Source organism: Tursiops truncatus, chromosome X, assembly GCF_011762595.2.
Source record: "Tursiops truncatus isolate mTurTru1 chromosome X, mTurTru1.mat.Y, whole genome shotgun sequence".
Classification (NCBI taxonomy): Eukaryota; Metazoa; Chordata; class Mammalia; order Artiodactyla; family Delphinidae; genus Tursiops; species Tursiops truncatus.
In genome coordinates this window covers 18,552,019-18,579,248 of record NC_047055.1, presented here as the reverse complement: position 1 = coordinate 18,579,248, position 27,230 = coordinate 18,552,019, and the positions used below count along the sequence as shown (strand labels likewise).

The window sequence follows — 27,230 nt, the reverse complement described above, 5'->3', positions numbered from 1 at the left end:
AAGTAAAGCTGTCACTGTTTGCAGATGACACGATACTATACATAGAGAATCCTAAAGATGCTACCAGAAAACTACTAGAGCTAATCAATGAATTTCGTAAAGTAGCAGGATACAAAATTAATGCACAGAAATCTCTGGCATTCCTATACACTAATGATGAAAAATCTGAAAGTGAAATCAAGAAAACACTCCCATTTACCACTGCAACAAAAAGAATAAAATATCTAGGAATAAACCTACCTAAGGAGACAAAAGACCTGTATGCAAAAAATTATAAGACACTGATGAAAGAAATTAAAGATGATACAAATAGATGGAGAGATATACCATGTTCTTGGATTGGAAGAATCAACATTGTGAAAATTACTCTACTGCCCAAAGCAATCTACCGATTCAGTGCAATCCCTATCAAACTACCACTGGCATTTTTCACAGAACTAGAACAAAAATTTTCACTATTTGTATGGAAACACAAGAGACCCCGAATAGCCAAAGCAATCTTGAGAACGAAAAACGGAGCTGGAGGAATCAGGCTCCCTGACTTCAGACTATACTACAAAGATACAGTAATCAAGACAGTATGATACTGGCACAAAAACAGAAACACAGATCAATGGAACAGGATAGAAAGCCCAGAGATAAACCCACGCACATATGGTCACCTTATCTTTGATAAAGGAGGCAGGAATGTACACTGGAGAAAGGACAGCCTCTTCAATAAGTGGTGCTGGGAAAACTGGACAGGTACATGTAAAAGTATGAGATTAGAACACTCCCTAACACCATACACAACAATAAGCTCAAAATGGATTAAAGACCTAAATGTAAGGCCAGAAACTATCAAACTCTTAGAGGAAAACATAGGCAGAACACTGTGTGACATAAATCACAGCAAGATCCTTTTTGACCTACCTCCTAGAGAAATGGAAATAAAAACAAAAATAAGCAAATGGGACCTAATGAAACTTCAAAGCTTTTGCACAGCAAAGGAAACCATAAACAAGACCAAAAGACAACCCTCGGAATGGGAGAAAATATTTGGAAATGAAACAACTGACAAAGGATTAATCTCCAAGATTTACAAGCAGTTCATGCAGCTCAATAACAAAGAAACAACCCAATCCAAAAATGGGTAGAAGATCTAAAGAGACATTTCTCCAAAGAAGATATACAAATTGCCAACGAACACATGAAAGAATGCTCAACATCATTAATCATTAGAGAAATGCAAATCAAAACTACAATGAGATATCATCTTACACTGGTCAGAATGGCCATCATGAAAAAATCTAGAAACAGTAAATGCTGGAGAGGTTGTGGGGAAAAGGGAACACTCTTGCACTGCTGGTGGGAATGTGAATTGGTACAGCCACTATGGAGAACAGTTTGGAGGTTCCTTAAAAAACTACAAAGAGAACTACCATATGTATTTCTATTTAAACCACCATATGACCCAGCAATCCCACTACTGGGCATATACCCTGAGAAAACCATAATTCAAAAAGAGCCATGTACCAAAATATTCATTGCAGCTCTATTTACAAGAGCCCGGAGATGGAAACAACCTAAGTGTCCATCATCGGATGAATGGATAAAGAAGATGTGGCACATATATACAATGGAATATTACTCAGCCATAAAAAGAAACGAAATTGAGCTATTTGTAATGAGGTGGATAGACCTGGAGTCTGTCATACAGAGTGAAGTAAGTCAGAAAGAGAAAGACAGATACCGTATGCTAACACATACATATGGAATTTAAGAAAAAAAAATGTCATGAAGAACCTAGGGGTAAGACAGGAATAAAGAAACAGACCTACTAGAGAATGGACTTGAGGATATGGGGAGGGGGAAGGTTCAGCTGTGACAAAGTGAGAGAGTGGCATGGACATATATACAATACCAAATGTAAAATAGATAGCTAGTGGGAAGCAGCCGCATAGCACAGGGAGATCAACTCGGTGCTTTGTGACCACCTGGAGGGGTGGGATGGGGAGGGTGGGAGTGAGGGAGACGCAAGAGGGAGGAGATATGGGAACGTGTGTCTATCTGTGGCTGATTCACTTTGTTGTAAAGCAGAAACTAACACACCATTGTAAAGCAATTATACTCCAATAAAGATGTAAAAAAAAAAAAAACTAGTCCAAGGAAACAGAGACAGAAAGTAAGAAAAAAAATTTTTTTATTTAGAACATCAAACCAGGAGGTTTGGAATAGGTTTGATAGGAATGAAAGGTTTTTCTGAAAGAGAGCAGTGAAAATGGAGGAGAGGAAATTATCAAAGAAATCATTTAAGTAAAATTCCCAGAACTCAAGAAATAGTTTCCAGATTAAAAGGGCCAATTGAGTACCCAGCAATACTGATGCAAGTAGGTTCACACCAAGGCATGCCATATTGAAATATACGAAGAATACTGGAAACCAAGAGGAGATTATATTTGAATGGCAGAAGTTGAGTAGGAAGGCAAAGATGAATAAGGGCCACAGTGATGACCACAGTCATGGCATTGCATATAACCACTATATCCAATCCATCATACTCTGCCTGCTCTACTCTAAAAGGTCATCCAGTATCCAAAGACTTCTATTTACCTCCACTGTACCCTCTTAGCCCAATCCAATTGTCTTTCTCTTAGATTACTACAGTAGCCTATAACTGGGCTCTCTGTCTTTACTCTGGCCCCCTATAGCCCATCGTCCAGATAGCAGCCAGAATCATCTTTGCAAAGTGTAAATCAGACCTCTTTTCTTCCTTTCTTAATCCTATCAATGGCTTTACACTGCTTTCAGAATTAAGTCCAAACACTTCACCATAGCATTCTGGACTCCACTATTAGGTGCCCTTGAATATCTTTTGACATCATCATCTATCTGTCTCTCTCATTACTTCCAGACACATTGATTTAATTTACATTCTAAGTACATGCCCACTACATTTCCAGCTTAGATCTTTTTCACTAGTCTCTATCTGCAATCTCCAGCTCTTTCTCATCACTCATTACTTAGGTCTCAGCTCACTTGTCACTTCCTCAGAGAAAAATTCCCTGATCAACTTACCTAAAGCAGTCACTGACCCAGCAATTCTCTACACCACTTTATTCCAGCATTTATTCTAGCTATTATCAGCTAAAATTATGTTTTTAAATTCATCTCTCTGTATATATTTATTATCTGTATTCTCCCACAAGAATATAAGTGCCATATGGGCAAAAGTGAATTTGCCTATCACTTTGCATGTTCATAGGTGCTCAATAAATATCGCCTGAATTAACTTTCTAATGGATTAACCACCAAGAGTTCACAGACCTTAACACAGCAACAGAATAGAGTTGCAGATTTACATGGTGACATAGTGGCCACATATTAGATAATCCGAAAGGCATCCCATGGCTGAGGAAAAAATGATAAACAGGCTCATCAATGTCACACCTGAAGAGAAACCAATAGCTTCGAACTCTGCTATAATGTCCTCTAGCTTCTTTGTTCCCATGACTAAGGAGTAGCAAACATGGAGAAAAGATACACTAGTAAGAAATACACAAATGGTGTAAAATGGAGTATGTATGTGCAAGGTAGGGGTGATTATTTTGATACAAAAGAGGGTAATCAAGCCCAGTTCCTCACTGTAGCAATAGAAAAAATAATTTTTATTGCCCCTCAAAAAGAGACCCCTGAAGAGCCAGGCTCTAACTGATTCTCAAGAACATAAACTCAAATTGGTGGTATTAGATTTCCTTTCTTTACAGATCACATGGCAAGCCCAGTTTCGGAGAGGGTACTTGTCTTAGTCTGCTAAGGATGCCATAACAAAATACCACTGAGTGGCCTAAACAACAGAAATTTATTTTCTCACAGTTCTGGAGGCTAGAAGTTGCAGATCAGGGTGCCATCATGGTCAATTAATGGTGAGAGCTCTGTTCCCAGCTTGCAAACAACCACCTTCTTGCTGTGTCCTCACATGGCAGAAAGAGAGAGAGAGAGAGAGAGAGAGAGCGTGCACTCTGATGTCTCTTTTTATCAGACATCTAATACTAATCCCATCATGAGGTGCCCACACTCATAACCTCATCTAAACCTAATTACCTCCAAAAGGTCCCATCTCCAAATGCCATCACACTGGGGGTTAGGGCTTCAACATATGGATTTGGGTGGGGGGACACAATTCAGTCCACAGCAGTAATGAAACTGATAGAGAAAAGAGGCAAAGTGTAAGGCAGGCCTGCCAGATGATACAGTTGAATGAAAGAGTCTACAATTACATCCCTCTCACGATTTATCTATTGGTGGAGCTCACTAAAGCACTCCTACATTTCCAATTATCCAACTCCCAGCACTCCCCTCTCCATCCTACTACCCTTCCAAACCATCATGTGGTAAATACAAAGATTGTTATGTTCTAAAGTTATCTGATGGGATCAAGTTACATAGCCAGGAAAGGAATTCCTTCATGTTTAATAGATCATAAATCCAGTATGCATATTAGGAAAATAATATGTTCAAAGTCACACTGAAAATAAGATTTCAAGCCGGATTTGGGACCAGAGCTCTTGTCTCCCAGCAAAAGGCTTTTGCCTCTGGAGATACGGCTATTGTCCCAAGAGACCCATGCCTCAGGTTGGTTCTGAAAGAATGCCATAGAGATTTAAGGGCTGCTAAAACCTTGGGTCACTGTGACCCTTACTCTGTACTTCGTTGTTGAATTCTGTCTTTCACTTCATCTAAGTAACTGAAAATCAGGAAGATCCTCCTTCTCTACCAACCTTGAATCTCATTAGGGAAGAAGTACACTGTGTACTTGTTCCCTTGGCACTTCAGGTGGCAAATTTCATCCTTTTCCAGGCCAATTAGAAGCTTGCAAGTACCTTGTTCCCTTGCCAGCTGCCTTCAAGGACAGTGTGCTCCCTAAGACCCACATGACAACAAATATTACTTAACACAGACCAATAATTCCATACCGCAGTTGAAAATATCAGATTACTACTGAGATTGAAGCATTGACTAGAAAAGAGTCCCAATGATCTCCTGATTATGAAGCAATTATGGGTATAGGAACTGTCACCTCCCCTAAACTTATGTTCTCCAGGACATCTTTTATGATAAAACCCACCTAACTCTGACTACTCAATTCCTCTACTTTGCATTCTATTGTTTGCCTTTGTTCAGTTTTTGCTTTAAAAGACTACTTTGGGATGCAGAGCTGTCATTGTACAAGTATGTGTTCTCCCTAACCAACTTGTGTGTTCTGTATAGCTGCTTCTGAGTATGGTCTTCATTACCTGTGCTTTATCTGTTCTAAATTTCTCTTTCCTGCATTTCTTTTCACTGACAAAATAATCTAATGTTATGGGGAAGCATAAAAGCTAAGGGTTGGAAAAATATGGCTCATGTACCAAAAAAGCAAGCTGAATAGCAAAATGTGACACAATCTGCTATGATTCTCTGTGATAATAGGAACTAAATGGTTTAACTTTGATGCCCAAATATCTCCCTACTGATCTCCCTTCAATAGTCCCGCTAGGTCCCAATGTCTCCTTATGTAGCTGCCAACAAGACCTTCATAAATTGATAACTGGATGGAACAAGGATGCTGTAGGTAATCTAACACTTGCTCTCTTAGCTTTATCACTCCTCTCAGTATTTTTTGTTTTTATTTTTGTCTTTTTGCAGTAAAGGATGTTTGTGGAGGGGAAAAAGAAACAGGTAAGAAGGGGAGTCAATCCTAGATCCTTGGGCCCCCTCTCCCAACTGGATGAGAGAGGAGAGGGGAGACCTATGGCATGCTTCTCTCACTTCATTTCCTCTTCTCTAATCCTGAAGAAGAGCTTTAATAATGCCTCTTTCTCCCATTAGTGAAACAACGAATTAATGGATAATCTGTTTGTCTACCCTGAAGAGGTTGCCATTAAAGGCAGAAACAGAGATTGGCTCCAATCTAGTTGACAAGCTGATAACAGTTCCTAGTGTTTTTCAAAAACTTCTATTAATCAGATTACTTAAAGCTATGTTTAATCTTTTTCTCTCCCTTCTGCTGCTAACCTTTACTACCACCTCCAGATGACCCCTCTTCCCTAACACCTCTTCTATAATAAGCCCACTACCCCCACACATAGCATAGGTGAACCCATCAGGCAGAATGTAATTTTATTGTCACAAACTCTTTCTAAGCTAGAAATTGAAAAACTTCATGAATTATACATCAAAACACATATACCAAACCCACATTGTTAGATGAAAAGAAACTCTACTATTTCTACTACCCACCTTCTAGTCATATATGATCACATTTCCACCACAACCTTCATAAATGTACCCAATTAGAAATCACAGAATTGTCAAGTATCAGAGTGGGAAGGTAGTATAGAGATAATTTAGTCTAACCCTCTCATTTTACAGAGGATAAAACTAATACCCAGAGAAAGGGCTTTCCAAAGGTCACTCAGGTAGTTGAGAATATAAGTTCAACTAAAACCATGGCCATGTTTATGATCCTCTGTGTCAAAACAAACATATATTCAACTAAGAATTTAAGGGTATTTGGATCCATCCTCCAAATGAGGAAGCATCAATCTTTTCAAATCAAAAATGACCCCATTCATCATATCTGAACATCCCTGCTCTTTCCTGTACTGCTTTGCTGCTATTGTCAATTCCCAGGACTCTTTCTTTCCCTGGCCTCTGAACAGCCCCCACGAATGAGCAATTCCTAAACGCACTTGCTATGACGTTTGCAAAGGCAGCCACTCAGAGAAAAGGTCAGTGTCACTGTTCTGTTTCCAAATATGTCCCTTTAAAGAATCAGACATTACAATACTGAATACCAATTGCCTGAAGACTTAGAAATCTCCTCTAGGAAAGTTCAAGGCTCCTGAAAAAAATGGAAAATCCAGTGAAGTTTGTGAAGTGATTTACCAAGTTGAAAAAGGAACACAAAAGGGGAATGAAGAGACACCCTTTTTCTACTGGCCTGGGGAATTGCGCTGATGGGTTCACAAGAGAGTGACATGATTCCTCATTCCTCTGTCTTTATACTCAGCCATTTCTCTAGTGAGCTGGAAAGTCAGGCAAGCCCCACACATGCTCTCTGGTCACTGTAAATAGGGGGTCGGGTTTCTAGGGAGCCTCCAAACATAGAAGTAGAGCCACAAAGGAAAGAAGTAATTATTTATAGCTATTTTGCTTTGTACTTCTGATGTTAGTTCTTACCTGGTACCTGTCAGTCAGCTCTGATCTCTGAATTTCCCATGACAGAAAATGATGCTTACTATTTCTCTTAGATGTTGCCAAGCATCCTTAATCATATGGTATACACAAAAACCTTCACAATCATACCCAACCTATTACTTTCTAGTCTCACCTTCTACCACTTTCTCCTGTGCTATAGCTAGTCTCACTTTCTACCACTATCTCCTGTGCTACAGCCCACACTGGACAACTCTAAGTTACTGCACGCATCTTGTATTTTGAGGACTCACACTTTTTTCCCCTCTGTATCTTTACAAATTGTGTTTCAAATTGCTAGAATGCCTCCATCCCATCCTCCATTTCATTACGTAAGACATATTTTTAAGCTATTTTCTCTTTAAAGTCTTCCATGATCCCTACCCTTACCTCAAATTAATTGTTCTATAAATAATTTCTATTCTTCTATTAATTCAATCATTCACAAATTGTTGAGTATGAACAATTTGTCAGGCACTTTGCTAAGCACTGGGAATATAACAGTAGGTAGACATATTCCCTATCCTTATAGAATTTATAGGATAATAGGAAAAATAAGTATTTGCAGTACTTTTCATAGGAGATGTATACATGGCTATGGGATGTCACTGCAAGGATTTGACATAGTCTTGAGAGGTCAGAAAAGGTATACCTTCAGAAGGAGCATTTAAATTGAGAACTGAAATAAAAACATGAGTTAGCCAAATATAAAGGCTGTTCCCTTCCAGAAAGAGAATACAAACATATGAAAAAAACAATAAGGCAAGAAGGAATTTGGTATTTTCAAGAAACTGAAAGAAGGGGAAAGTGGCACAACGTGAGAATTCAGAAGAAGGCCAGGCATTGTAGGCTACATTATTAATTCTGGACCATAAACTAAGAGGATTAGGAAGTCACTGAAAATTATCAGCCTGGGGACTGTTTGGAGGGAACAAAAGTAGATGTAGAGACATGGTGATGGCTTAGAATAGGGTGATGGAGAGAAGCAGATACATTTGAGAGATATTTAAGATGGGGAATCTACAGGACTTAAATAATGGGATCTTAAGAAATAAAGATGGAAGGTATCAAAAATGACAAAAATTGATAATGCTATATTTTATTGAGGTAAAGAATAATAGAGGAGGGCCAAAATTGATTTCAGCAGTGTTGTGGGTAGACAATGAATATGATTTTGAAAATACTGAATTTGAGGTGCTTATGAGATATAGAATTGTATATAACAAACAGTCAGGTGTGTGGTTCTGGGGCTCAGAAGAGAGAGCTAATTAAAGATAAGAAACAGAATCATCAGCATAAAGATGGTAACCGAAGTCATGAAAGTGGATAATTTTACTCTAGGGATAGAGTAGAGTGAGCAAATAAAAACTTCGTGATATCACAACAAACATTTAAAGGTTATATTGAAGAGCCATGAAAGGAGATGGAGAAAGAGTGGTCAAAGAGATAGAAGGAAAACCAGGGGATTGCAGGTTCTCAACATCCAACAAAAGAGGGTACATCAAGAAAGAGGACCTACTGTATAGCACAAGGAACTATACTCACTATTTTGTACTAACCTACAAGGGGAAAGAATCTGAAAAATGATATATATGTGTGTGTGTGTGTGTGTATATATATATATATATATATATATATATATACCTGAACCACTGTGCTGTACACCTGAAACTAACACAACGTTGTAAATCAACTATACTTCAATTAAAAAAAAATATATATATATATATAAAGAAAGAGGACCATCATCTGAGGTGAGTGCTGTTGAGTTGCCAAGAAGTGTGGATTTAGCAACATGGGTGTCATTGTGACCTTATCGAGAGCTATTTCAATAGAGTTGTGTGAGGCAGAAGACAGATTGGAGTGGGTTGAGGTGAAGAAATGGAGACAGAAATGTAGACAATTCAAGAAATTTGTGTTTAATGGTATGAGTGAGATTGTTTAGTAACTGAGGAGGCTAAGGGATCCTGGGGGCCTTGCTTGTCTCTTTGTTTGAACATAAGAAAGACTATAACATGCTTTAAAGCCAAAAGAAAAATCCAGTAGAGAAGGGCTGATTGAAGATATAAGAAATAAGTTAACTGATAGCATAAGTCTTCTGGGAAAGTAAAAGGGGAAGGAATCCAGAATATAGGTGAAGGGATTGGCCCTTAATAAAAGGAAGGATAACCTTCCGTAGTAACATTAAGAAAGAAGAGGGTAGTGAATTGTCCATAATCTCTCGGTTTGGAGGTAGAGTTGAACAGGAAGTGAGGTCCTTTGCTGGGATTCAGAGTAGGGAGAAAGATAGGAGTGAAGTTTCAGAAGATAATTTTTAGTCAAGTTCTCAGAATGCTTTTATTTCTAGAGCTCCCCCATGATTAATAAGGGATATTTTAGTGCAGTGATTAAGAAAATGGGATCAAGAGTGAGAGTTTCTGCTAAGAACCTTGGCTCTACCATAAAGTAGTTGTATGACCTTGGGCAAATCATTTAACTTTTTTATTTTCAGTTTCCTCATCTGTGAAAAGATATATGTGTATATATATATAAATCCCAAGAAATCAGTGAGTATCAATATATCCCAGTAGAGAGGACTTCATCCATAGAGGATGGAATTGAGAGTGGTTTCTAATGAGTAGCCTAGAGAATTGTGTCCTGAGCCCTAGGGTGATCTTTTTCTAAATCCAGCAGCAGGGACACCACCACCAGTTGAGGTTTTCAGTTTTATTTCATCCCTCTCCTCTGTCTTTTTCTGTATTTAGAAAGAGAAAAGGTTCACATCTGTGGCTGGGAAAATCACCATTTTTTGAGTGGAGGAAGTGGAACTGTTTTTTTTCTGGAAAGGCTTTGGAAATAGCCACAAAACATCTAGGTAAGTTCCAAAGGAGGGGGATCCCCAACCCAACTACACAAATGTTTGTTACCCAAGTCCACTACAAGAGTATTGTGCCTTGATTCAAGTCACAAATTAGTGACCTGAATATACAAGGGTTGAAAACCTGAAGATACTTATGTGTTTGGTTGTAAAAGATGGTGCCACCTAGGAGATAGTAGATGAGAACATGCAGTTAAATGGAACTGACTGATATGGTGTTTGAAGGTGGAATCAGAAACGTGGACTGTCAAATTTTGCTAATACAGTCTGCATTAGTGAAAAGCCTATATTACATGTACATAATAATATGCCACTTTATTATTTTCAGTACATTCTGTACATATGAAATGGCTAAATGTTGCCTAGCAGAGGTCCCACCAGAACTGATCCTGCCTGATTTATAATCAGCACATTTATTTGTTAGTATGCAAATAAGAACTGCTATAGTACTTGGGGAAAATTGTGTTGTTAAGTAAGTGCAACATTTCTCCTGCAATTTTGCTCCAACTGTTAATTAGTTCTGCTAACCTCTTTTTGCAGATTGTATGAAGTTAAACAGCAAACCAGCAGAAGTATGTGAATTTATACAATGGCAATCCAGTAGTGTTACACTGGGAAGGTTGTATGAAGACATACAGATTTTTTTTTAAGAATTAATTTTTATAGGTTTTATTTATTTATTTATTTATGGCTGTGTTGGGTCTTCGTTGCTGCACGCGGGCTTTCTCTAGTTGTGGCTAGCGGGGACTACTTTTCATTGTGGTTCGCGGGCTTCTCACTGTGATGGCTTCTCCTGCCATGGAGCACCGGCTCTGGGAGCATGGGCTTCAGTAGTTGTAGCATGCGGACTCAGTAGTTGTGGCACACGGGCTTAGTTGCCCCTTGGCATGTGGGATCTTCCCAGACCAGGGCTCGAACCCGTGTCCCCTGCATTGGCAGGTGGATTCTTAACCACTGCGCCACCAGGGAAGCCCAAGACATACAGATTTTTGAGTAAGTAGCAAGTATGTAAAATGGATTTCACAGCAGCATAGATAAGGTACAAGCTGGAATAAGCAAAGACAAAGCTTCCCATTTGTTAGCCCATTTGCTCTCATTTGGACTTACACATATATGGTAAAAACGCTTTGGCATCAAGATTCAAAGTCAATCTCCACCACCTGCTAGCTTTGTGACGTTGGCTGAGCAAGCTCTTATGTGCCTAGAACATAGGTGATGCTCTTCACAAACATGAAGCTGTAAGCAATATAGTAGCAATCGAGCACTGTTGTTAAGTAAGAGGTTCTGAGGTCAGACTGACTGAGCTCAGAATCCTCACTCCACTACACTAGCTATGCATCACTCTTATCAAATTATTTAACTTCTTTAATTCTTGATTTATTCATCTGTAAATGGAACATTTTCTTAGTAGACCTACTCAGCTTACAGAGTTGTGGTGAATATTTAATAAAATAATCAATGTAAAGCACTTAGCACTTGCATGCAACTGCAACATAGTAAGCCCTCAATAAACACTCGCTGTTAAAAGTGTTATCCCAAAACTTTCTTCATTGTGGCTTATGCCCAATCAGCTCCACTATAAATAGCCTTGTTAAGGACACTTACCTTTGCATTGCTTAATTCAGTGGACACCCCTGCATGACTTCAGCAGCATTTATGGCAAATAACTAATTTTTCCTTGTTGAGAAGTAAAAACTGGGAAGTTTTCAGAAAGATCTGAGGAAGAACTAATTACTTAAAGGATAAAATTTTGGATCAGGTGCTGGAAGTAGAGTGTGGCATCTCTCTCTCTGGAACACTAAAACATGATCAGCTAAACCATCACATGCATATTGAATATTTAACTGCCCAAAGACAGAGGCTCAGCTAGATGTTCTCTGAAGGTTTCTTTTTGCCTTTAAAGTTTGTGATTTTTCCAAATTAGTGAATGATATCAGCTACTATTTGTGCAGCAATAGCTAAAATACAGATATGGGCATTTTACATATGTCCTTGCAATCCTCACAAAAATCCTATAAAGTGGGTATTCTCCACATTTTAAAATTGATGAAATAATCTTAGAAAAGCACAGATAACAGTCATGAAGATACTGAGTGGTAAATTCAAAATATTTCTTTTTTAATTTATTCACTCATTCTTGTATAAATACAACCAATATTTATGAACACCTACTATGTGCTGGGCACTGTTTTTAACACTGGTGTATTGCATTGAACATAGTAGATAAAATCAACGCCCTTGTGGAGCTTGTATTTTGGTAAGCAGAAAATAAGACACAAGACTATCTGGTTCAAGGCTTGATTCACTTCTATAATATGGTACAATGTCCTCTGACTGGATTTTGTGTCATGTTACCATTTTACGGTGAAGTCGAATTTTTCCCGTTTTAGACACAGCAAAATCATGCACCAAGGAAACCAAACTATCTCCGAATTTTTCCTCCTCGGACTCACAGTGGTGTCTGAACAGCAGCAGCACATCTTTACGCTGTTTCTGTGCATGTATCTGGTTACCATAGTGGGAAACTTACTCATCATCCTGGCTATTATCAATGACGCTCACCTCCACAGCCCCATGTACTTCTTCCTTGGCAATCTATCCTTCACTGACATCTGCTTCACAACCACTACCATCCCCAAAATGTTGGCAGACATCCAAAGCCAGAGCCTAATCATCTCTTTTGCAGGGTGCCTTACACAAATGTACTTTTTTGTGTTGCTGGTGGACCTGGACAATTTCTTCTTGGCAGCCATGGCATATGACCTGAACATTGCCATCTGTCACCCATTACACTATGCTGCATTACTGAGTCCCAAGGGTTGTGTCCTGCTGGTAGTGACTCCATGGGTTGTCTCTAATCTTGCTTCAGTACTGCATCTCAGTCTGCTGGGCCTCCTGAATTTCTGTGATCAGAGAGAAATCCCACACTTCTGTGACCTGGAAACCATGTTAAGGCTTGCTTGTTTAGACAGCCAGATCAATGATTTGACAATCCTAGTCATTGGGGGATCAGTTATCTTCATCCCATTCACCTTCATTTTTGTCTCCTATTCCCTTATTGGTTGCACTGTACTTAGGATTCCTTCAGCCAAGGGGAAGTGGAAAACATTCTCCACTTGTGGCTCCCATTTCTTAGCTGTGGCCCTCTTCTATGGATCCATTGTTGGGGTCTACTTTCCTCCATCTTCTGCCTACTCAGCAGAAAGGGATAAGGTGGCTGCCATCATGTATACGGTTGTAACTCCCATGATGAAGCCCTTCAGCTATAGTCTAAGGAACAAGGACATGAAAGGAGCACTGAGGAGACTACTCATCAGGGAAATCTATTTCTGGAGATGGTGATCCCTGCTGTAAGAAATACCTGTATCAACTTCTTAGACTTAGATGAGCACACAGAGGATCCAAACCTCAGGCTACTGTGCCACCATGGTAGTTTCTTCCCCATCCATTTCCTGTCCCAAATACAGGTCCAAGACTCTAGATAGGACTCATCTCTCCATAAAAATAATACCAAAATAAAACAAAACAAAAATGCTCCTTTACTCCACAGTCCTTCACAATTTACAAACAGAGTTTTACCTGAATAAGCTTATGGCTGTGTAGTCAGTACTTACTAATTGGTCTCTAATTTTTGGTTGGTGCCTCCCTTCCCCCTCTACCAAACCCTACATGCTAGATCATTGATAGGAAGGAAGGGAGGAAAAGAGGAAGGAAGGAAGAAAACATTGATGACAATAGTTCAAAATATCTTACAGATAATACCATTTTGAAATTCACAACTTCCAAACAATGACTTGATTCACACTAGTATTTTGGGGTGAATACTGTATCATTCTCATGTACTAGGCAAGAAAAAAGATGCACTAATAGAAGATAAACAAACTAAGGCAAAAACTATCATGTCATTTGTCCTGCTCTGAGCCCTACAGAGGCTCCCCAACAAAGCTTAAGTTCTTCAGCATCTAAGATCCTCTACCACCTGCACTCACCTACATTTCCAGAAGTAAGAATCATCATTCGCTATCTGCTCACCATCTTTTGAACACCCTACATCCCAGGTACACTGGACACTTTGTCATTCTTTGGGCAGTGTATGGATTTGCATGACTCTTGTCTTTGTACATGTTACACCCTCTCCTTGGAATATCTGTTCCATTCTCTCTTCCTACAGACATTTGACACTTTTTAAAGGCTCCATCTCAGGTCTTACACTCTCTGTGAATTATTTCATAATTCTTACACCTTTCTAGGTAAAATTATTCCCTTTTCTCCTCTAGGATCCTGTAGCACTTTATTTTACTATTGTATCACTTATCACAATTAATTATAATTATATTTGCCAGTGTTATCCAAGATGATCTGATCTCTTTACAGTGTACAGGAACTATGTTTTATTAGTCTCTGTAGCTCTAGCCTAGTATAATGCCTGAAACAGGGTAGGTATTCAGTAAACCAAATTGAATAAAACAATTGTCATCTCTCAAAACAGAAAATTTATTTTTAGTTTATCTTCTGCTGACTTGTTGAGTAATACTAGATGACTCAATTAATCTCTCTGAGCTTAGTGTCCCATTGATACAATTCATGAAACAGTATACTAACTTTTGCCTCCTAGCTACCCGCATTGATGATATAGAACATGTTAGAGGTTAAAACTTTCTGAGGCTGTTAAAGTGCCACAGTGGGTAGGTGCCAGGAGTCCAAAATAAATCAAGAGAAACATAAAGAAAATCAGGTATTCAACATACACAAGAATATGAGGATTTGAGGTGTGGTTATGAAACTTAAGACATGATACCTGGGTTCTTTTATTCTGTATCTGTGTAATATCCTAACCTTTGATCATGGAGGAAACTTCAGGCTTTCATGCATCTGATACTGCTAAAACATATTCCAGTTACAGTGTCTGGTTGAATGAACCTAGCTCTTTGTTCTGCCTTCAGGGTTGGGTTTGTGGCTTTGCTGCGACACCACAATAGTTCAGTCAGTGCACTCAAAGTGTAGTTTGCCGACCTATGCTGATCACAAAACTATTTGTTACTGGTCAGCAGAGGGATTGAGGTGAGATAAGTTTAGAAACTGAGACAAACATTTAGAAATATAGAGCAATTTCACATTGCTATGAAGTTTTTGTTTTATTTTACAAAAGTATCAGTTTACAAAAATTTGGAAATTAAAAAGTCTAGAAGCACTAGATGCTTCCCTGTCTTCTCCTCCTCCTTCTACTTCTTTTTCTTCTTCTCCTTCTTATACTCCCCTTCCTCCTTTCCCTCCCCAATTTCTCCTTCTCCTTCATCATGTTCAACATAAAATCTTAAGCAGGACTCTGTTTGATGAATACCTTTTTAACCAATACCATCAGGGACTGATATTGGATATTTAATTTAAAGCATCAATTAAAGCATTTCTAAAGTATACAAACAGCTCATACAGCTTAATACAAAAAGAAACAAACAACTCAATCGAAACATGGGAAGAAGACCTAAATAGACATTTCTCCAGAGAAGACCTACAGATGGCCAACAGGCACATGAAAAGATGCTCAACACCACTAATTATTAGAGAAATGCAAATCAAACCTACAACGAGGTACCACCTCACACCAATCAGAATGGCCATCATTAAAAAGTCTACAAATAATAAATGCTGGAGAGGATGTGGAGAAAAGGGAACCCTCCTACACTGTTTGTGGGAATGTAAACTGGTGCAGCCAATATGGAGAACAGTATGGAGGTTCCTTAAAAAAGTAAAAATAGAACTACCATATGTTCCTACAATTCTACTCCTGGGCATATATGTGGAAAAAATGAAAACTCTAATTTGAAAAGATACATGCACCCCAATATTCATAACAGCACTATTTACAATAGCTAATACATGGATGCAACCTAAATGTCCATCAACAGATGAATGGATAAAGAGGATATGGTATATATATATATATGTATCTATCAATGGAATACTACTCAGCCATAAAAAGGATGAAATAATGCCATTTGCAGCAATATGAATGTACCGAGAGATTATCATACTAAGTGAAGTGAGTCAGAGAGAGAAAGACAAATATCATGTGATATCACTTATATGTGGAATCTAAACTATGACACAAATGAACTTATCTACAAAACAGAAACAGACTCGCAGACATAGAGAACAGACTAGTGGTTAGCAAAGGGAAAAGGGGGGGAACTCAATTGGGAATATGAGATTAACAGAAACAAACATCTATATTTAAAACAGACAAACAACAAGAACCTACTGTATAGCACAGAGAACTATATTCAATATCTTGCAATAACTTATAATGGAAAAGAATCTGAAAAAGAATATATATATGTGAAACAATCACTTTGCTGTACACCTGAAACATTGCAAATCAACTATACTTCAATTAAATAAATGATTGAAATTTTTTTAAATTAAAAATACATCAATTAAAGCAAAGAGTCATTAAGCTCACACAGCCCCTTAACACTTCATTTTTCAGAATACTCTATTTTGGCTTATTCCATGCAAAGATATATTCCTTAACTAATCTTTTGATGTAGGGGACAAGACCCTTTCTTTGATTATGGATTGACTGATTGTGTTCTGAATAATCACTGTTGAATGAATCTCACATTTTAAAAAATATCATATATTGTTTTATTCTTGATAATAAAACTGGGCCTACTCATGTTATAAAATTTAGAAAATACAGTAAACTATATAAAAGATAAAATTAAAAAATCACCACAATCCCACTTTCTACAGATAGCCATTGTGACATTTTGGTGTATTTTTTTCTATGAAAATATATAAGATATATAAAGAATATATATAAGGATATACATGTAATATAGAAGTTAAACTAGAAATGTAACAGGTGAGGTCTTAGATGTACTTTTGGCATAGATGTATTCCTTTTGATATCAGTGTTGCTAAAGCCTATGCCTTCAAGTCTGCACCCCTGTTTAGCTTTGCAACATGCCCTCACCCCACCCCCAGCACTTCCAGCTTCCCCATCCTGCTCTACTTTTGTTTTCTTCAACACTTGCCACCTTTAATCTATTAAAAACTTTTCTCATTTATTATGTTTATTGTTTTCTGTGTGTCTTTTCCTCACCCCTTCAATGTAAGCTCCAAGAAGGCAGGATCTTGTCAGTTTTGTTCAATGATGTATCCCAAATGCCTAAAGCAATGGTAAGTGCAAAGTAGGTGCTAAATAACTCATCGTGAAAGAATGACTTAAGATTATATGAGTCTTGGGGGGGAGTAGTCAAGATTGCGGAATAGGAGGACGTGAAATTCACCTCACCTCACAAGTATATCAAGAATACATCTACAAGTGGAATGATTTTCACAGAACACCTGCTGAACACTAGTGGAAGACCTCGGACACTTAAAAGGACAAGAAAAATCCCCACACAACTGCATAGGATGAAAGGAAGAAAAAAAGAATAGAGGAAACAGGAAGGGACCAGCACCCCTGGCAGGGAGCTGAAGGTGAAGAGAGGTTCCCACACTCAGAAAAGCCCTGCTCACGGTGGGGAAATCAGCTGGGACAGAAAGAGACCTTCGGGGAATCAGAGGGGAATGCAGTAACCAGTCTGTGGAAGGCAGGACAAAGTAAGAACTGTGCACATGGTCTGTGCCACAGCCCTGCACACCCCAGCATAAGTCATGTGTCCCCTGGTAGAGTGGGGGCCTGGGAGCTGGAAAGTGGGGTATGGACAGTGGACCCAAGGAAGGGACAGCTGTTGGCTGTGAAGAGACAGCCTGAAGGGATGGAGTAAGGAGCCCCACAACTGGGAAAGTTGCAGAAGAAGCCTGGGCCACCATAGAAGCAAGGTGCCACTGTTGAGTGGCATGCAAGGGGCAGGGTCAGCATTGCAACCCCTTCCCCCCTCACTGGCCCCTGCCTCCGTGGGCACTGGGGGGGGGCACCCATCTGAACAGGCTCGCCCGCTCCTCAAGCCAAGGCCTCCTCCATCTGTGCAGGCTCCAAGGTCCTGAGTGCTGACACTGCCAAAGCCTCTGTTGGCTGCACAGGCCCCGGTGGGCCCACGCATGCCGCTCATGCCAAAGCCTCCTTGGGAATCAGCCCTGGGTGCCCCAGCCTGAGATGGGAATCTGCCAATGCTGGCAGGGGCTGAGCGCTAAAGTGTAGGGTTAGGAGAGTGGATCAGAGAGAGGACCGCTATCGGCTGCTTGGAGGAAACCTGAGGGGATGGGAGTGAGGGGCTCCGAGGACAGGAGTGAGGAGCTCCATGGCCAGGAATGCTCCTAGAGGAAGCGTGGTCTGCCTTGGAAACAAGGCACCATTGCTGAGTGGTGTGCAAGGGGCGGAGCCTACATCCCAGACTCTCTCCCCACATGCCAGCCCCTGCCTCTGTGGGCACTGGGAGGGACTCCCACCAGAGCAAGCACACTGTAGGCTGTTGCAACTTCCTTCCAGTCTCTGCCACCACAGGCACTTTGCGCATGCCCTAGTTGTGGCCGCCTTATCCTTCCCCAGCCTGAGCAAGTAAGTGTGCCCCAATCAGTTACTGCTTTTGGCCCCTCTCATCTGGGCAGGGAAAAGATGCCTGAGGGTGGCCCACATGCAGAGGTGGGGCCAAAAGCAAAGCTGAGCTCCAGGGGCTGTGTGACTAAGGAAGAGGAACAGAAATCTCTTCCTTGCACCTGCACAAACTGTGGATTAAATCCCGGCAATCGGCATGGTAAACCCTGCATCTGTGGAATATCTGAATGGGCAAGTGCTCCCACGACTGAGACCAGTCTAGCTTTAGCAGCTGTGAACTTTGGGGGCAAGTACACATGGGAGTTGTGCCAGGTCAGAGTCTGAGCTGACCCCACAGTGCCCACAGTGGGTCCAGAGACCTACCTAGAGGTATTGGAGAGCCTGCTGTGGAGGCAGGGTTTGGCTGTGGCTCACTGTGGGGGTAAGGACACTGACAGTGGAGGCCCCAGGAAAATATTATTATTACTATTTTTTTGTTTTGTTTTGTTCTTTTTTGTTGTTTTTATTTTTTTCTTTTTTTAACTTTTTAATGTATTTTTTCTTTTAATATTTTTACTTTACTTTTTTGTTGTTTCTGTTCTTATTTTTGTTTTATTTTTATCTTTTTTTGATTGTTTTTCTGTGTTTGTTTTATGTTTTTTTTTTTTAGTTTGCTTTCTGTTTTTCTTTTTTGTGTGTTTTGTTTTTATTGTTTGTTTCCATTTTGGGTTTTTTTTTTGGTTGGTTGTTCTCTTATTTTGTTTTCTTTGTGTTTTGGGGTCTGTTTCATAGTTTGTTTATTTTGTTTTGCTTTTATCACTTGTCTTGGGTTTTGTTTTCTTTTCCTTTTCTTTTGGCTGTTGTTGCTGCTGTTTCTTTGTTTTTGTTTTTGCTATTTGCCTTGGGTTTTGTTTGACTGCTTCTTTTCTTTTCTTTCTTTTTTTTTTTTTTGGCTGCACTGCCTGGCTTGAGGGGTCTTGGTTCCCCGGCCAGGGGTTGGGACTGGGCCTCTGGGATGGGAGTGCTGAGTCCAGGATGCTGGAACACCAGATAATTCCTGGCCCCAGAAAATGTTAATAGGCCTGAGTGCTCCCAGAGGTATACATCTTGACACCAAAACCCACTTTCACCCAAATGCCTGCATGCTCCAATGCTGGACGCCTCTCGCCAAACAACCAGAAAGACAGGAACACAGCCCCAACCATCAGCAAGACAGGCTGCCTAAAGTTGTACTAAGCTCACAGACACCCCAAAGCACAACCCCTGATGAAGGCCTGCCCATCAGAGGGGCAAGACTCAGCTCCACCCACCACAGTGCAGGCACCAGTCCCTCTCACCAAGAGGCCTACACAAGCCTCTGGACCAACCTCAACAACCAGGGGGCAGGCACCAGAAGCAAGAGCAAGACCCTGCAGCCTGCTGAAAGGAGACCACAAACACAGTAAGTTAGACAAAATAAGATGACAGAGAAATATGTTGCAGATGAAGGAGAAAGGTAAAAACTCACAAGACCAAATAAATGAAGAGGAAAACAGTAATCTATCTAAAAAAGAATTCAAAGTAATGACATTAAAGGTGAATGAAGATCTCAGAAATAGAAGGGAGGCATAGATTGAGAAGATACAAGAAATGTTTAACAAGGACATAAAAGAACTACAGAACAAACAAACAGTGATGAACAACACAATAACTGAAATGAGGGACTTCTCTGCTGGTCTAGTGGTTAGGACTTCACCTTCCAATGCAGGGGATGTGGGTTCAATCCCTGGTCAGAGAGCTAAGGTCTCACATGCCTTGTGGCCATAAAAACAAAACATAAAACAAAAGCAATATTGTAAAAAATTCAATGAAAGCTGAAGCAATGAGGGGAGGACCTTCAAGATGGAAGAGGAGTAAGACGTGGAGATCACCTTCCTCCCCACACATACATCAGAAATACATCCACATGTGGAACAACTCCTACAGAACACCTACTGAACAATGGCAGGAGACCTCAGACTTCCCAAAAGGCAAGAAACTCCCCACGTAGCTGGGTAGGGCAAAAGTAAAAAGAAAAAACAGAGACAAAAGAATAGAGACAGGACCTGCACTTCTGGGAGGGAGCAATGAAGGAGGAAAAGTTTTCACACACTAGGAAGCCCCTTCACTGGTGGAGACAGGGTGGAGGCGGGGAAGCTTTGGAGCCATGGTGGGGAGCACAGCAATAGGGGTGCAGAGGGCAAAGTGGAGAGACTCCCGCACAGAGGATCAGTGCCGACCAGCATAACCAGCTGGAGAGGCTTGTCTGCTCACTTGCTGGCTGGGATGGGTGGGGGCTGGGAGCTGAGGCTTGGGTTTCGGAGATCAGACCCCAGGGAGAGGACTGGGGTTGGCTGCGTGAACACAGCCTGAAGGGGGCTAGTGTGCCACAGCTAGCCGAGAGGGAGTCCAGGAAAAACTCTGGACCTGCCTAAGAGACAAGAGACAATTGTTTTGGGTTGCACGAGGAGAGGGGATACAGAGCACCGTCTAAATGAGCTCCAGAGACAGGCGCAAGCCACTGCTATCAGCATGGACACCAGAGACAGGCATGAAACACTAAGGCTGCTGCTGAAGCCAACAAGAAGCCTGTGTGGAAACAGAGGTCACTATCCACACCTCCCCACCTGGGAGCCTGTGCAGCTCGACACTGCCAGGGTCCCGTGATCCAGGGACAACTTCCCTGGGAGAACACTCGGCACGCCTCAGGCTGTTGCAACATCACGCTGGCCTCTGCCGCTGCAGGCTTGACCCGCATTCTGTACCCTTACCTCCCCCTGGCCGGAGTGAGCCAGAGCCCCCTAATCAGCTGCTACTTTAATCCTGTCCTCTCTGGGTGGGGAACACCCTCAGACAAACCAAATGCAGAGCTGGGGTTAATCCAAAGCGGAACCCAAGGAGTTGTGCGAACAAAGAGAAACGGATGGTGCTCCCTGCAGCCTCAGAAGCAGCGATTAAATCTCCACAATCACCTTGATGTACCCTGCATCTGTGGAATACCTGAATAGACAATGAATTACCCCAAAATTAAGGCAGTGAAATTTGGAAGCAATAATATATATATTTTATTACTTTTCCTCGTTTTGTGAGAGTGTATGTGCATGCTTCTTTGTGTGATTTTGTCAGGACAGCTTTGCTTTTACCATTTATCCTAGGGTTCTGTCTGTCCGTTTGTTTTGGCATTTTTTTTTTTAGTATAGTTTTTAGCACTTGTTATCATTGGTTGATTTGTCTTCTGGTTTGGCTGCCCTCTTCTTCCTTAATAATTATTTTTTATTTTAATAACTTTATTTTAGTTCATTTTTCTTTCTTTCTTTCTTTCTTTTCTCCCTTATCTTCTGAGACATATGGCTGACAGGGTATTGGTGTTCCGGCCAGGTGTCAGGCCTGTGCCTCTGAGGTGGGAGAGCTGAGTTCAGGACTTTGGTCCACCAGAGACGTCCCACCTCCACATAATATCAAACAGTGAGAGCTCTCCCAGAGATCTCCAACTCAACTCTAAGACCCAGCTCCACTCAATAACAAGCAAGATACAGTGCTGGACACCCTATGCCAAACAACTAGCAAGAGACAGACACAACCACACCCATTAGCAGAGAGGCGGCATAAAATCATAACAAGGTCACAGATACCCCCAAAACACACCACCAGATGCAGTCAGATCAAGAGAAAGACAAGATCCAACCTCATCCTCCAGAACACAGGCACTACTCCGCTCCAACAGAAAGCCTACACAACCCACTGAACCAACCTTAGCCACTGGTGGCAGACACCAAATACAACAGGAACAATGAAACTGTAGCCTGCGAAAAGGAGACCCCCAAAACAGTAAGTTAAGCAAGATGAAAAGATACAGAAATATGCAGCAGATGAAGGAGCAAGGTAAAAACCCACCAGACCAAACAAATGAAGAGGAAATAGGCAGTCTACCTGAAAAATAATTCAGAATAATGATAGTAAAGATGATCCAAAATCTTGGAAATAGAATGGAGAAAATACAAGAAACATTCAAAAAGGATCTAGAAGAACTAAACAGCAAATAAACAATGATGAACAACACAATAAATGAAATTAAAAATTCTCTAGAAGGAATCAATAGCAGAATGACTGAGGCAGAAGAACGGATAAGTGACCTGGAAGATAAAATAGTAGAAATAACTACTGCAGAGCAGAATAAACAAAAAAGAACGAAAAGAACTGAGGACAGTCTCATAGACCTCTGGGACAACATTAAACGCACAAACATTCAAATTCTAGAGGTCCCAGAAGAAGAAGAGTAAAAAAAAGTGACTAGGAAATATTTCAACAGATTATAGTTGAAAACTTCCCTAATATGGGAAAGGAAACAGTCAATCAAATCCAGGAAGCGCAGAGAGTCCCATATAGGATAAATCAAAGGAGAAACAAGCCACAACACATATTAATCAAACTAAGAGAAGTTAAATACAAATTAAAAATATTAAAAGCAGCCAGGGAAAAACAACAAATAACATACAAGGGAATCCTCATAAGGTTAACAGCTGATCTTTCAGCAGAAGCTCTGCAAGCCAGAAGGGAGTGGCAGGACATACTTAAAGTGATGAAACGGAAAAATGTACAACCAAGATTACTCAAGGAAGCAAGGATCTCATTCAGATTCGATGGAGAAATTAAAACCCTTACAGACAAGCAAAAGCTAAGAGAATTCAGCAGCACCAAACCAGCTTTACAACAAATGCTAAAGGAACTTCTCTAGGCAGGAAACACAAGAGAAGGAAAAGACCTACAATAACAAACCCAAAACAATTAAGAAAATGATAACAGGAACATATATATTGATAACTACCTTAAATGTAAATGGATTAAATGCTCCCAGCAAAAGACATAGACTGGCGGAATGGATACAGAAACAAGACCCGTATATATGCTGTATACAAGGGACCCACTTCAGACCTAGGGACACATACAGACTGAAAGTGAAGGTACGGAAAAAGATATTCTATGCAAATGGAAATCAAAAGAAATCTGGAGGAGCAATTCTCATGTCAGACAAAATAGACTTTAAAACAAAGACTATAATAAGAGACAAAGAAGAGCACTACATACTGATCAAGGGATCAATCCAAGAAGAAGATATAACAATTGTAAATATTTATGCACCCAACATAGGAGCACCTCAATACATAAGGCAAATGCTAACAGCCATAAAAGGGGAAATCAGCAGTAACACAATCATAGCAGAGGAGTTTAACATCCCACTTTCAATGGTGGACGGATCAATCAGGATGAAAATAAAAAAGGAAACACAAGCTTTAAATGATACATTAAACAAGATGGACTTAACTGATATTTATAGGACATTCCATCCAAAAACCATGGGATACACTTTCTTTTCAAGTGCTCATGGAACATTCTCCAGGATAGATCATATTCTGGGTAACAAATCAAGCCATGGTAAATTTAAGAAAACTGAAATCGTATCAAGTATCTTTTCCAAACACAACGCTATGAGACTAGAAATCAATTACAGAAAAAAACTGTAAAATATACAAACACATGGAGGCTAAACAATACATTACTAAATAACCATAAGACCACTGAAGAAATCAAAGAGTAAATAAAAAAATAAGTAGAAACAAATGACAATGAAAACATGATGACCCAAAACGTATGAGATGCAGCAAAATTAGTTCTAAGAGGGAAGTTTAGAACACTACAATCCTACCTCAAGAAACAAGAAATATCTCAAATAAACCTACCATTACACCTAAAGCCATTAGAGAAAGAAGAACAACCCCCCCCCCAAAGTTAGCAGAAGGAAAATAATCATAAAAATCAGATCAGAAATAAATGAAAAAGAAATGAAGGAAACAATAGCAAAGATCAATAAACTAAAAGCTGGTTCTTTGAAAGGATAAACAAAATTGATAAACCATTAGCCACACTGATCAGGAAAAAGTGAAAAGACTCAAATCAACAGAATTAGAAATGTAAAAGGAGAAGTAACAACTGACACTGCAGAAATATAAAGGATCATGAGAGATTACTACAATCAACTATATGCCAATAAATTGGACAACCTGGAAGAAATGGACAAATTCTTAGAAAAGCACAACCTTCTGAGACGGAACCAGGAAGAAATATACAATATAAAAAACCCAATCACAAGCACTGAAATTGAAACTGTGATTAAAAATCTTCCAAAAAGCAAAACCCGAGGACCGGATGGCTTCAGAGGTGAATTCTATCAAATATTTAGACAAGAGCTAATATCTATCCTTCTCAAAATCTTCCAAAATATAGCAGAGGGAGGAACACTCCCAAACCCATTCTACAAAGCCAAATTATACAAGCAGCTCATGCAGCTCAACATCACAAAAACAAACAATGCAATCCAAAAATGGGTGGAAGACCTAAACAGACATTTCTCCAAAGAAGACATACAGATGGCCAACTAACACATGGAAAGATGCTGAACATCACTAATCATTAGAGAAATGCAAATCAAAACTACAATGAGGTGTCACCTCACACAGGTCAGAATGCCCATCATCAAAAAATCTACAAACAGTAAATGCTGGAGAGGGTGTGGAGAAAAGGGAAGCCTCTTGCACTTTTGGTGGGAATGTAAATTGATACAGCCACTATGGAGAACACTATGGAGGTTCCTTAAAAAACTAAAATTAGAACTACCATATTATCCAGCAATCTGATTCCTGGGCATATATCTGGGAAAACCACAATTCAAAACGAAACATGCACCCAATGTTCATTGCAGCACTATTTACAATAACCAGGACATGGAAGCAACCTAAATGTCCATTAACAGAGTAATGGATAAAGAAGATGTGGTACATATACACAATGGAATATTACTCGGCCATAAGAAGGAAGGAAATTGCGTCATTTGTAGATATATAGATGGACCTAGAGACTGTCATACAGAGTGAAGTAAGTCAGGAAGAGAAAAGCAAGTATTGTATGTTAACACATATATGTGGAATCTAGAAATATAGTACAGATGATCTTATTTGCAAAGCAGAAGTAGAGACACAGACGTAGAGAACAAACATATGGATACCAATGGGGAAAGGGGGCAGTGCGATGAATTGGGAGATCAGGATTGACTTGTATACACTATTGATACTATGTATAAAATAGATAACTAATGAGAGCCTACTGTATAGCACAGGGAACTCTACTCAATTCTCTGTGGTGACTTAAATGTGAAGGAAAACCAAAAAAGAGGGCATGTATGTATACATATAGCTGATTCACTTTGCTATACAGTAGAAACTAACACATTTTAAAGCAACTATACTCCAATAAAAATTAATTTAAAAAAAGATTGTATGAGTCTTCCACTTTTCATTACTAAAGATTATAAACATATACAATAAACAAAATGTATAATATTCTATGCTATGGCTATTTCATGATTTATTTAACCATTCCCCTATTGTAAATCATTTAGGCTGATTATAATTTTCCATCAGAATAAATAATGTGATTTTATTTTTTTGAGTTAACATTGATTTATAACATTGTATCAGTGTCAAGTGTATATTATATTTCATATATATTTCATATTTCTGTATATGCTACACCACCAAAATTTAGTATTCATCCATAACCATATAGCTAATCTCGTTTACCCATTTTTCCTTCCCCTCCCCACACCTCCTCCTCTGGTAACTACTACTCTGTTTTCTGCATCTACAAGTTTGTGTTTTTTGGTTTGATATGTTCATTTGTTTGTTTGTTTGTTTATTAGTTTTCTATAATCCACATATGAGTGAAATTATACAGTATTTGTCTTTCTTAATCTGACTTATTTCACTTAGTATAATACCAGCAAGGTCCATTCATGTTGTTGTAAATGGCAAGAGTTCATCTTTTTGTATGGTTGAGTAATATTCCATTGTGTATGTATACCACATCTTCTTTATTCATTCATCCACTGATGAGCACTTAGGTTGTTTCCTTATCTTGTATATTTTAAATAATGCCACATGAACATAAGGATGCATATATTTTTCAGATTCGTGTTTTCATATTCTTTAGATAAATACCCAGAAGTGGGATAGCTCAGTCAAATGGTAGTTCTATTCTTAATTTTTTTGGAGGAATCTCCATACTGTCTTCCCTAGTGGCTGCACCAATTTACATTCCCACCAACAGTGTATGAGGGTTCCCTTTTCTCCACATCCTCACCATCTTTCTTTTGCCTCTATTTTATTTATTTATTTATTATACAGCAGTTTCTTATTAGTTATCTAGTTTATACCCTCACCATCTTTTTGATAATAGTCATTCTGACAGGTGTGAGGTGATATTTCATTGTGGTTTTGATGTGCATTTCCCTAATAATTAGTAATGTTGAACATTTTTTCATGTGGCTGTTGGCCATCTGTATGTCTCCTTTTGGAAAATGTCTATTCAGCTCCTCTGCTCACTTTTTAACCAGGCTGTTTGTTTTTTATTGTTATTGAGTGTTATGAGTTCTTTATATATTTTGGATATTAATCCCTTATTGGATATATCATTTGAAAATATATTCTCCCACTCAGTAGGTTATCTTTTTGCTTTATTGATGGTTTCCTTTGCTGTACAGAAGTTTTTTAGTTTGGCGTAACCCCATTTGCTTATTTTTGCTTTTTGAACCTTACCCTTCAT

At 39.5% G+C, this 27,230-nt stretch overlaps 1 protein-coding gene and 1 long non-coding RNA gene across 2 annotated transcripts in view; one reads left to right on the top strand and one right to left on the bottom strand.

Moving 5' to 3' along the window:
• Positions 1-27,230, bottom strand: part of LOC141277554 (uncharacterized) — a 304,528-nt gene that overhangs the window by 99,448 nt on the left and 177,850 nt on the right. The gene's annotated exons all lie outside the window — the stretch shown is intronic.
• Positions 12,479-13,417, top strand: LOC101338646 (olfactory receptor 1f45-like). The gene has a single exon (XM_004330371.2). It carries the CDS (start codon positions 12,479-12,481, stop codon positions 13,415-13,417), a length of 939 nt encoding a protein of 312 aa, XP_004330419.2.